The sequence below is a fragment of the Rhinopithecus bieti genome, unplaced genomic scaffold (assembly GCF_001698545.2).
Source record: "Rhinopithecus bieti isolate Rb0 unplaced genomic scaffold, ASM169854v2 scaffold_8675, whole genome shotgun sequence".
Taxonomy (NCBI): Eukaryota; Metazoa; Chordata; class Mammalia; order Primates; family Cercopithecidae; genus Rhinopithecus; species Rhinopithecus bieti.
Window position 1 is genome coordinate 995,447 of NW_016806447.1, and position 12,893 is coordinate 1,008,339.

At 36.4% G+C, this 12,893-nt stretch overlaps 1 protein-coding gene across 1 annotated transcript; it reads left to right on the forward strand.

The window, feature by feature from the left end:
- Positions 1 to 2,476: 2,476 nt before the first annotated feature.
- On the forward strand, positions 2,477 to 4,412 carry GK2 (glycerol kinase 2). Its single transcript, XM_017876530.1, has one exon. The coding sequence runs from the start codon at positions 2,565 to 2,567 to the stop codon at positions 4,224 to 4,226; it is 1,662 nt and encodes a 553-aa protein (XP_017732019.1). The 5' UTR covers positions 2,477 to 2,564; the 3' UTR covers positions 4,227 to 4,412.
- The last annotated feature ends 8,481 nt before the right edge of the window (positions 4,413 to 12,893 follow it).

A 12,893-nucleotide genomic window follows, 5' to 3' on the forward strand; every position in this document is an offset into this window, starting at 1 on the left:
ATTAGTGATTAAATAAATCTTTATTCACCAACTTTACAGTTAATCTGAAAATTTAAGTTTCCATTTAGTGGAATTCCACTCTGTCCAAGATGTAGTAAAAACAATTTGGATTTACCTTTTCATCTAAAACAATCAAAAATGGAAAAAATAGATGAAATAGTTCACATAATGTGCAAAATATATAGCAACAGTTCACAAAATGTTGGATATCAGGGAATGAAAGGCAGTAATTTCTTTTTTTAATTTTTTTTTTAGTTCATACAAATAATATTTTAATGAAAAAAACCTATTATCCAAAACAAATACATTTATGAGAAGAGTAGCATTGTTTTACATTTCTGAAAACGTCTTTAAAATGTTTACTTGAAGATCACTGGGTTCTCATGTCTGTTTCTTCATTCCTCTGTTGTGATTTGTTGTTTGGGTTGAAGTATGTGAAGAAATTTTGCTTCACAAAAATATGTAGTTAGAAAAGACAGGATCTTGGGGACTTCAAGAGTCTTTATCAAAGAACTATTGCTTTAAGTGGTTATTACAGTTTAGTCCCTATGGATATGTATTGTGAATATTATATGTAGGCCATCATGCTCCTGTTTTAAAAGAATCACCCAAATTGATAATACATCTCCACCTGTAGTTTCTTTTGGCTCTCCATCATACATTTTTTGTTTCATCCTTACTGACTACTTAGTGATATTTTTGGTGCCATTATCCCCATTATGAAGGGGCTTCTTCAGATTCCTAAAGTATTTATCTTAGATTTCCTCAGTCAGTTTCTTAAAGGTGTTTCATGAATTTTTTCTTTTTTCTTTTTTTTGGAATGGATTCTTGCTCTGTGGCCCAGGCTGGAATGCAGTGTCGTGAAAGGCAGTAATTTCTAAGAGGTGAGAAACAAATGACATGACTACTATGATTTCCCCAGCTTAGTTTCTTGAGAGAGTTTTGAAGCCACAGCACAGAGACGGGGAACCCAGTTGAAACTCAGTAGAAACCTATGGCAAAGAGATTAAGCTGAGAGCCTAGAGAAACCAAAGAAGCTAGACTCTGCCAGGCGTAGCACTGGAGAAAAAAGAGTTGCACAGAGAGAGAACTCCAGAGAGCTTTAGAGGGTCCCCAGTGAGTACTTAGTTGGGTATTGATCAGTGCATGTGTATGAGAAAACTACTGAGGCTAACGAAAGATGCACCTGGAAAGACTAGAGATAACAGTATCCAGTGGTCACTCAGGGCTGGGAGGAATTACTGTTCCAAACAGTTTCATTTGTCAGGGGTGTTGGGTAGCATACATAGAAATATATCTTTACAGTAAAGAGGAATAATTAGCCCCAGACTGAGTACTGTCCTTGCACCATCTAAGAAATCTTAAAAGCAGACGCAAAAGAATTGAACTGTTTCCAAGTAATTTATCTGCATCCCAAAACAAAAATCAAGACCATTTATAGGACTACAAAAATATCAAGCACCCAGTCAGGTAAAATTCACAATGTTTGGCATCTAATTAAAACTCATCAGGCATGCAAAGAAACAGGAAATACAAGCCATAATAAGGAGATAAGCAATTAATCAAAATTGAACCAGAACTGACACAGAGGTTAGAATTGCAGAAAATGAAATTAAAAGTTATTCTAACTGTATTCCATGTGTTCAGAAAGTTAAGTAGATATTAAAAAAACCCAAATTGAGCTTCTAGTGGTGAACACTACAATATGTGAGGTGAAAAATTTACTGGATGAATTAATAGCAGAGCAGACATTGGAGAAGAAAAGATTAGTGAACTTGAAGAGATAGCAACAGAAACTACCTGAAATCAAGCACAAGGAAAAAAGGTAATTATAATGAGTAGGGCATCAGTGGAGTGACAGAAGAGACAGAATCAACCACATTTGAAGAAATAATGGACCCAAAGCTTTCCAAAGTCGATGAAACCTGTAAACCTACAGATTCAAGCAGCTCAGTAAACCCCAAGCAAAGAAAATAAGAAAACTGTTCCTAGACACTTCATGATAAAACTGAGCAAAATCACTGATAAAGAGAAAACCCTAAAGATAGAGAAAATAGACATGTTAAAATAACAGCAAAGTTCCCAACTGAAACAGCAAGAGAGAAGATGGTAGAGCAACAGCTCCGAGGTCCTGAAACTTATAAAGAAAAAATATGTCAAATAGAATTCTACACCCAGAGAAAATACCTTTGAATATTACTATGAAATGTATTTCGGATGTTCAAATTTGGAAGAAATCATCTCCAACAGACCTGCACCACTAAAAAGGAAAATGATAACGTAGAGATATAGATCCACACAAAAGAATGGACACTGGTGACTGTAATTACATGGATAAATATATGATTTAAAAAAAAAAAAAAACTTGAATCTTAGAAGACAACTGAGTGGCTGGGTGTAAGGCCTGGGCTGGAGGGGTGGGGTGAGAAGGCGCCGTGCCAGATAAAGGGCAAAGGTTGCCTTGCGCCTGCGCCTTGTGTTCCTTACTGGCTGCGCTCTCTGCCCCCAACACCACCGTCGTCTGGGAAACGGTCCCAGAGCTGCTGAGCCGACCTACCGGTGTCATGGCAGACCCGAAGACAGCAGCTGTGGGGCCGTTGGTGGGAGCGGTGGTCCAGGGCACCAACTCCACTCGCTTTCTGGTTTTCAGTTCAAAAACAGCAGAACTACTTAGTCATCATAAAGTGGAATTAACACAAGAGTTCCCAAAAGAAGGATGGGTGGAACAAGACCCTAAGGAAATTCTTCAGTCTGTCTATGAGTGTATAGCGAGAACGTGTGAGAAACTTGACGAAATGAATATTGATATATCCAACATAAAAGCTGTTGGTGTCAGCAATCAGAGGGAAACCACTGTAATCTGGGACAAGTTAACTGGAGAGCCTCTCTACAATGCTGTGGTGTGGCTTGATCTAAGAACCCAGACTACTGTTGAGGATCTTAGTAAAAAAATTCCAGGAAATAGTAACTTCGTCAAGTCTAAGACAGGCCTTCCACTGAGCACTTACTTCAGTGCAGTAAAACTTCGTTGGATGCTTGACAATGTGAGAAACGTACAAAAGGCTGTTGAAGAAGGTAGAGCTCTTTTTGGTACCATTGATTCGTGGCTTATCTGGAGTTTGACAGGAGGAGTCAATGGAGGTGTGCATTGTACAGATGTAACAAATGCAAGCAGGACAATGCTTTTTAATATCCATTCTTTGGAATGGGATAAAGAGCTATGTGACTTTTTTGAAATTCCAATGGACCTTCTTCCAAATGTCTTCAGTTCTTCTGAGATCTATGGCCTAATTAAAACTGGCGCCCTGGAAGGTGTGCCAATATCTGGGTGTTTGGGGGACCAGTGTGCTGCATTAGTAGGACAAATGTGCTTCCAGGAAGGACAAGCCAAAAACACCTATGGAACAGGTTGCTTCTTACTATGTAATACAGGTCGTAAATGTGTGTTTTCTGAACATGGCCTTCTGACCACAGTAGCTTACAAACTAGGCAGAGAGAAGCCAGCATATTATGCACTGGAAGGTTCTGTTGCTATAGCAGGTGCTGTTATTCGTTGGCTAAGAGACAATCTTGGAATTATAGAGACCTCAGGAGACATTGAAAAACTTGCTAAAGAAGTAGGAACTTCTTATGGCTGTTACTTTGTCCCAGCCTTTTCAGGGTTATATGCACCTTATTGGGAGCCCAGTGCAAGAGGAATACTCTGTGGTCTTACTCAATTTACCAATAAATGTCATATTGCTTTTGCTGCATTAGAAGCTGTTTGTTTCCAAACCCGAGAGATTTTGGAAGCCATGAACCATGACTGTGGAATTCCACTTCGTCATTTGCAGGTAGATGGAGGAATGACTGACAACAAAGTTCTTATGCAACTACAAGCAGATATTCTGCATATTCCAGTAATAAAACCCTTTATGCCTGAAACAACTGCACTAGGAGCTGCCATGGCAGCAGGAGCTGCAGAGGGAGTAAGCATTTGGAGCCTTGAACCCCAGGCTTTGTCTGTTCTCAGGATGGAACGATTTGAACCACAGATCCAGGCCACAGAAAGTGAAATTCGTTATGCCACATGGAAGAAAGCTGTAATGAAGTCAATGGGTTGGGTTACCAGTCAGTCTTCTGAAAGTGGTGATCCTTCTATCTTCTCTAGTATGCCTTTGGGATTTTTTATAGTGAGTAGCATGGTAATGCTAATTGGAGCAAGATATATCTCGGGTATGCCATAATAATACCAGCCATGGAGTCCCAAGGTGTAAACATTTTACATAATGAAAGCACACAGCAGTTCTGCCTCTTAATATAATGACGCTATTATAGACTCTGATTTTGTTTATAAACCACTTGCTACATGACCCATGAAAACCCTGGACTTGTGACCTGAAATAAAGAAAATACGTTAGAAGAGCACTGTAGAAATATTTGGTGTGTTTTTAACATTGACAGGGTTGGGCCAGCCATCTTGAAGGCTGACCCCCTCGATTGCCATAACATTCTGCCCCATTCTTTCTAAAATATAGGCTATTAAGATTGTATTCATGGAATCTTTTTATCAACTATCCTCTAACACTTATGGACCCAGATTTGGTTCTTTGTGTTACACACACTTGATTAAGAGCTGTAATTAATCTGCTAAAATTAAGGGACTTTTGGTCACTGTTATTCTTGTTTTTAATAGGCTACAAATCCTCCTTTCTACATATTAAACTACATCTTCACTGAATGTTTAAGGGAAATATTTGCCAAATTCTTACAATAGAAATTTAGTATTTTCATAGCTTAGATATTTTCCTGAAAAGTATTTTTCAGATGGAAATTTGTCAGACAATTTACATGTTCTCACTAATTACTATTTTACCGAATTATTGTGTGAATCCTAGAGGGACAGGGACACTATTTCCCTTTTTTATATCATGTCTATATCATATAGAGTAGCTCATTTATAAGTTAAAAGTACATTGTAGTCAGTAGATTATAACATGGATGGTCCTAAATACTGTAAGTTAAACAGCTGTATTCATTTTGGGGCAATGTGTATACATATTATTTATCAGGAGAAACCAACAAAGGCAGTATTTAAAATTTAGTATGTTTTGTGATGCTACAAAAAGTATGTTATGATTGCACCAATATTTCTTATAACTTACCCTTTTAATATATTAGCTGGATATATGCTGTGAAAAAAACACTGGAATATTTCAGCAAATATTGCTTTCAAGTAGGAAAAAACAAATGACTGTTCAAACAAAATTAATAATATAGTATGAAATTTCAGCATGTCTAAAAGAAAACAATAGCAAAGAAGGGGATAAATGAAGGTGTAGTAGTTTGAGACTCATATACTCTGTGGGAAATGATGTATCACTTGAAGTTATAGTGATAATGAAAGATATATACTATAAATCCTGAAATAACAAAACAAAATGTTATAATTAAAAATATACATTAGAACTATGAAAATATTTAATTCTAAATAAGATACAAAACAGATGAGGAACAAAGAAAAGGTAGGAAAATATATTTAACCCTAACCATACCAACAAGGACATTAAATGCAAATGATTTGATTACCCCAATTAAAAAGGAAACTTGTTAGATTTAAAAAGCAGGACCAAAATATACACTGCCTCCAAGAAACATACTTTACACATAAAGGAAAAAATAGGTCAAAAGCAAATGGATAGAAAATTGATATACCATGTTAATAACAATCAAAAAGAAATATCAGAAAGTAAATTTCAAAGCAAAGAACATTAAAAGTGATAAAGTGATAAGATCATTTGCAGTGATAATGGGATAAATTCAAGAGGACATAACAATTCTAAATATCCACCTCATGATGGAGCTTCAAAATACATAAAATCTTATAGAACTGAAAGGAAAAATAAAAAATTGTGCAATTACAGGAAGATATTTCAATACCTCTCCCTCAATATTTGATAGAAAAAGTAGTTAAAAATTTACATCCTGGCTAACATGGTGAAACCCTGTCTCTACTAAAATACAAAAAACTAGCCGAGCGAGGTGGTGGGCGCCTGTAGTCCCAGCTACTCGGGAGGCTGAGGCAGGAGAATGGCTTAAACCCAGGAGGCGGAGCTTGCAGTGAGCTGAGATCCTGCCACTGCACTCCAGCCTGGGCGACAGAGCGAGACTCCGTCTCAAAAAAAAAAAAAGAAAAAAAAAAAAATTTACTACGACATGGATTTTAACAATACTATCAAACAACTTGACTTCACTGACATCTATGGAAAATGCCACCCAACAATAAGAGAATATATATTCTTTTCAAGTGTACAGTGAACATTTACCAAAATAGACCATATAGAGCCAAAAAGCAAGCCTCAAAAAATTAAAAAAGATTTCTAACAAAGTATGGTGTCTGAGCACATTAGAATTATAAATCGACCCTAGAAAAATCTTTAGAAAAGTCCCCAAACATTTGAAAACTAAATGAAAAACTTTAAAATAATTGATAATTAAAGAGGTAAAGAGGGAAAATAGAAAGTATCTGGAACTGAGTAGAAATGAAAGCACAACATGCTAAAATTTATGAGAGATTGTTAAAGCAGTACTTAAGAAGAAATTTATAGAACTAAATACCTGTATTAGAAGGGAGAAAAGGTCTTAAATCACTAACCTCTGCTTCTACCTTAAGAAACTAAAAACAGAGTAATAAATTAAGCCCAAGCTAAATAGAAGTAAAGAAATAGTAAAGATGAAAGCAGTAATAATCGATTAATTCTAAAGAAGATACAAAACAGACATAGAAAATAGAAAACAATCACAAAATAGAAAAACTGATATAACCAAAACTTCGTTCTTTCAGAGTGTGAATATGATAAACTTTTAGTCTCCGCTACTAGAAAAAAAGAAGAGAAGACAAAAATTATCAATATCAGGAATGAGAATGACATTACTACTACAGGTCCTGTAGGATATTAAGCATAGTAAAATGAGAATATAGAAATTTTATGAAAACCTTATGCCAGTAAATTTGATGACTTGGATAAGATGAACAAATTCATTGGAAAACGCAAACTTCTTAAACTCAGGAAAATATAGATAACCAGAATGGATGTGGCTCCAGTGGTGCAATTGGTTAGCGCGCAGTACTTATAAGATAACCAGAATGGCTCTATATCTCTTAAAAATATTAAATTTCTAGCTGAAAACCCCTCTTACAAAGAAAACCTCAAGCTCAAGTGGCTTCTTTCACACTTATAAGGAAGACATAATGTCCATTCTACACAAATTTTTCCAGAAGACTGTAAAAAAGGGAAGTCATTCTATGCGGCCAGGTTTATAGCATTATCCTGGTTCCAACACCAGGAAAAGAAGATGTTACAAGAAAAAACAACTGTGGACCAATATCTATCATAAACATGGATGCAAAAATTCTAAACAAAATTTTAGCAAAATTAGTTTATCAATATTTGAAAAGAATAATACATCATGCCAAGTTGAGGGAATGTAACAATAGGATAACGAGTCACTGTAATTAGAAATATCAATGTACTTCACCAGATTAACAAACTAAAAAAGAAAAACTACATGAGATATAAACTACACAGTAACCAGAACACTTAAAAAACAAAACAAACAAAAAAAGAGTGACTCTACCAAATGCTAGTAAAGATGTAGAAGAACTTGCCTTTCATATGTTTCTTGTGAAAATGTAAAATAGTATAAGCATTTTGGAAAACAGTTTGAGAATTTCTTCAAAAATTAAATATACAGGCCAGGCGCCGTGGCTCAAGCCTGTAATCCCAGCACTTTGGGAGGCTGAGACGGGCGGATCACAAGGTCAGGAGATCCAGACCATCCTGGCTAACACGGTGAAACCCTGTCTCTACTAAAAAATACAAAAAACTAGCCGGGCGAGGTGGCGGGCGTCTGTATTCCCAGCTACTCGGGAGGCTGAGGCAGGAGAATGGCGTAAACCCAGGAGGTGGAACTTGCAGTGAGCTGAGATCCGGTCACTGCACTCCAGTCTGGGCGACAGAGCGAGACTCCGTCTCAAAAAAAAAAAAAAAAAAAAATTAAATATACATACAATCCTAGGTATTTACCCAAGAGAATGAGAACATATGTCCACACAAATACTTGTTCACAGGACTTGTTATGGCCAAAAGCTGTATACAACTCAAATGGCCATCAACAGGTGAAAAGATAAACAAACTATGATGTATCCAGACAATGGGATACTATTTAGCAATAAAAAAGAAATGAACTATTGATAAACACTATAACATAGTTGAATTTCAAAATAATTAAAGGAAATAAGCCAGAAGAAAAGAATATAGTATGATCCTATCCTTAGAAGATTCTAGAAAATTCAAAGGATTGTACGGGGTCAGCAGATCAGTGGCTGCCTGGGAACTGGGAGAAGGGTGATGAGAAATTGGCAGGAAGGCTTAGGAGGTGTGATTTTAAAGGGGCACAAACAAAATGTGGGCGGTGATAAATATATTTATTATAGTAATTATTGTGGTGGTTTGGAGGATAAATATGTATGTCAAAATTAATCAAATCAAACACTTTAAATATTTGCAGTCAATAATACCTCAGTAAAACTATTTTTTAAAGGAGAAAATTATATCCAGACTCTGAAGGAATATAGCCAAAGTTTATTCAAGTAACTTAATCTCTGCTCTTTATTATGCATACTGATGTATCCTCACTGAGTCTGCAGTGAGCTAGCATGGGGTGTACCAGTTCCTCTCTAGCAGGTCTGTGAGCTCTATTTGAAGTCATTTGTGTGATTAGGCTGGAGAAGTACATGATAATGTCTAGTATCATTTAAAACAAATTAATTTCTCATTTCATTTATCTGGTCATAATTTTCCATCTGGGACCTATTCCAAAGGACCTTATGAAGAGTTACAAACAAAGATATCATAAGAAAATCAGAAATAAAAGTCCTCAAACTCAACATCTCACTCTCACTCCTTCCCTATGCACATTCCTGTGCTTATCAGCTTACTTTTTTAAATATCTTTACCTTTAAAAGTCTCATTTTCTTAACTCATAGGATATTGGTAAATTACAATACTTTACCCCAAGGCTATAAAGGAGCTTCTGTATATTTTATTATAAAATTATCTAATTAATAATTTCTCTATATTGCCACTAAGCAGAACTACATGGTGAAATTATGATGGTGGGGTCTCACTGCGTGCATGTTATGAAACAGCAGGTCATCATTTAATGTCAGGCATATGTGCAAGTGAGAGAGCATGAACTGGAACACTAACCAGGAGAAAGAAAAGCATCTAATTCCGATGCTGTTTTCCAAGAAACCATTTTATAAATTTAAGTTGTGGCTGGGAGGGGAGGAGGCCAGTAAGAAAGAAGAGTCAGAGAGAGAAAAAGTTGGGGGACAGGAAGAGAAAGAGAGAGAGAGGAGAAGAAGAAAAGAGAAACTAGGTGAGGAAGGGAAAGAAATGTTAAGGTATCTGAAGAGAAGTCAGATGTATTATTGAATGTAATTTAAAACACCTCATGTGGTATCAATGTAGAAGCAGCACTAAACAGCTAGATCACTTCTAACAGAGTTCTGGGAATGGAAACCATATACACTGCACTGAGATAGATAAGCATCTCCCCCTCACCACCCTACTCAGAATCTGGATTACTATCTGTTTGTGCATGATTTCTGGTGCTTATATTATCATTTTGATATTAATATTCATGATCTACCAAGGAACCTATTGTTTCACTCATGGTAAACCCTCATTCTCAATGCATGAGTCTAAATGTTACATTATACAATCCTCATTTTGGTGGGAAATTATGTACCAACTCTATGACCGCTGTATATGGAAAATTTGATTTCATGCCTTTTTTTAAATCTTGTGAACTAATAAGATCCCCTAGGGTAATCTTCCAGCAAAGTCTAGAATAAATACAATACCATCTCAGTAAGTCATCTACTTTAACCTCCCACTGAAATGACAGCTCTATAGTCTGTCTATATTCTGATTGTTTCAATCAATACAAAATGAATAAACTTAATAAACTTAATATTTAAATAGCCCCCATCGTTTCCATCAACAACCTTTAAAGCTCAATTTATTTGAGCCTTGGAGAAATTGCATGTGATCCTTGTTCTCTATGTGTTTAGCATACATTATACTTCATTATCATATCAGCCCTCAACAAAACAATTTATTTCAGAAAAGAAAACAAGAGAAATGAGAAGGTCTTGACCTTTGGTGGGAAAAAAAACAGAAAAATACAGTCTTACAGTGGTAAGACTGTATTGTTAATTTCATATTAAACTATATATGAAATTCAGTTTACTGTTTAAAAAACAACAAATCTTTCTTATATTCAGTTATTAGAATATGTTTTTCAAGTGTCATAGGAAAGTTTGGAAAATATTTATAATGCCAAAAATAGTAAGGAAACACTATACTGTCTATGCCAGTAGCTTTGAAAGAGAGTTGAGCAAAACCAGGACAAAAATGTTCTAGTAACTGCAAATAATGGTAACTCTATTTTGTTTAGATTTTTCTCTAAACAGAAGTAGACAATATGCTTAATTGCACCTCCCTGCTTCCACCTTTGTGTGGCCTCAGCAATGTGACCAGAGCAGGGCATCAATAGACACCCTGGGAAGGAATATTTAATTAGGTGTTCTCTCTCTCTGTCTCTCTCTCTGTCTCTCGCTCTGTCTCTCTCTCTCTGTCTCTCTCTCTCTGTCTCTCTCTCTCTGCTCTCTCTCTCCTCCCTCTCTCTGCTCTCTCTCTCCTCTGAGAAAAAGTTTGGCTTCACTTCACTGAATCAACTGATCACTTCTTCCACATTCTCTTTCAAATAGGTCATGGATATTTACCATTAGCTCAGTCTTACAATTAACAACATTAAGGGAAATAACAAGAAAATCATCTTCACAATCCAAAAAGTTATAGCATTAGTATTTAGGAGATGATTCATCTGGGGAATATGATTAGTTCCATAGAGTTTAGCATTCTCAAAAATACAGTGTTCTCGAAGAAAACTCCAAGACTACATTCATGTGCCAGAAGAGGTTGGAGTTAGGTAAGGTTCAAGAGCGGTGGCTCACGCCTGTAATCCTAGTACTTTGGGAGGCCGAGGTCAGGAGATTGAGACCATCCTGTCTAAAATGGTGAAACTCCATCTCTACTGAAAAAATAAAATAAAAAAATAGCCAGGCGTGGTGGCGGGCGCCTGTAGTCCCAGCTACTTGGGAGGCTGACGCAGGAGAATGGCATGAACCCAGGAGGTGGAGCTTTCAGTGAGCCGAGATCAGGCCACTGCACTCCTGGGCAGCAGAGCAAGACTCTGTCTCAAAAAAAAAAAAAAAAAAAAAGAGAGAGAGACAATCCAATCCAATATCATCTAATACAATGAAGTAGGTGAAAATTTTAAGTCACTTACTAGATGTCATTAAAACATGTTGAAACAAAGATTAGAAAAGTTTTTCAATTTTTAATGTTCCTCTAGTTTCACCCAATTGATGGTGCTTTTCTTGGACTACATCTACCTACACCTCATACTTTCTAAAAGATGAAAGTAAAGGTAATAATAACCATGTATTAGACTTCTTATGAAACTTAGGTAATGTCTTGACCAATGAATAATTTGGGGCACATTTACTTACTCATACACACATACAAATTCTATGGCCCATTAAGCCAGACACATTCTGGAAGATTCTGAACTATAATGAAATAATTCTCTGTTCACTCATGATTTTCTATTCCTGAAAAAAAAATTTACAGATTATCTGGGGAATCCTTTCAGTTGGCAAGTGAACTGGCAGGTGTATCATTCTTTTCTAGATACAAAGCTTGTTACTAACTTCCATAACATTTGTTTCCTTTCAGATTTACCAGTTCATCCCTTCCTATCAAAGAGAGAAGGAAATTTCCTTCTTCTTCTCCTCTTTGTCTCCTTCTTTTCCCTTCCTCATTCTCTTCTTTTTCTTTTTCTTTTTTTCTGAAACAAATTCATTGAGTCATATCATATGGTATTTACTACTCGTATTCACAAACATCAAAAGGATGGCAATCTGTTTAATATCCTGCAGATGAACATGCGCTAAAAAGTGGCATTGGCAATTGGACATTTGCTGCCCACTGGGCACCAAGCAGCGATGTGCTAAAGATTTGGCGTGCTGTTCCATAGAGAAGAATGACATTCATTACAGTTGTATCAAAAACAAATTATCTACCAAATGTTTGCCTCAATAAGTACTTGGACAATCATTTGTCTGTCTTTCATTCATCCCTTCACAGCTTCTACCCTTCAGCTCTTGTCAATGTCCAATACTTTGCATTTGTGTTCTTCTCCCATTTGTTTTTGTGAGTTCACTACAGTTTCACTTTCTTATACCAGGCCCAACATATATTATGAGAATCATGCAATGCCCAAATAAGAGGAACAAGGACAAAACAAAATATTTTATAACATCTCAGAGTGGCTCATTTTTGTCATATAACATAGAGCTGCTACTGGAGAGCTACAGATGTTTACTTTTCATTTTCCAGATGTCAAAGACTGTTATAAGTTAACCTACAATTTAGAAAGAGAAACTTTTACATTTAAAACATATCCCATCGTAGTTCATTTTGTTCCTATAACAGAATACCTGACACCTGACCTGAGTAATTTGTAATAAACAGAAATATATTGGCTCACAGTTCAGGATAAAGGGAAATCGTAGATCAAGAGGCCAGCATCTTGTGAGGGCCTTCTTGCTGTGACGTTGCATGGAAGAAGGCAGAAGGTAAGAGGGAACAAGAGAGGGGACTAACTTGCCCTTTTATAACAGCAGGAGTCCCACTCATCAGGGTGGAGCCCTCATGGCCTAATCACCTCTCCGAGGTCCTACCTCTTAAGGCTGTTATAATGGCAATTAAATGTCAACA

Bases quoted from the DNA above. Each gene is read 5' to 3' on its own strand.
- GK2 (XM_017876530.1), top strand. From the start codon at position 2,565: ATGGCAGACCCGAAGACAGCAGCTGTGGGGCCGTTGGTGGGAGCGGTG.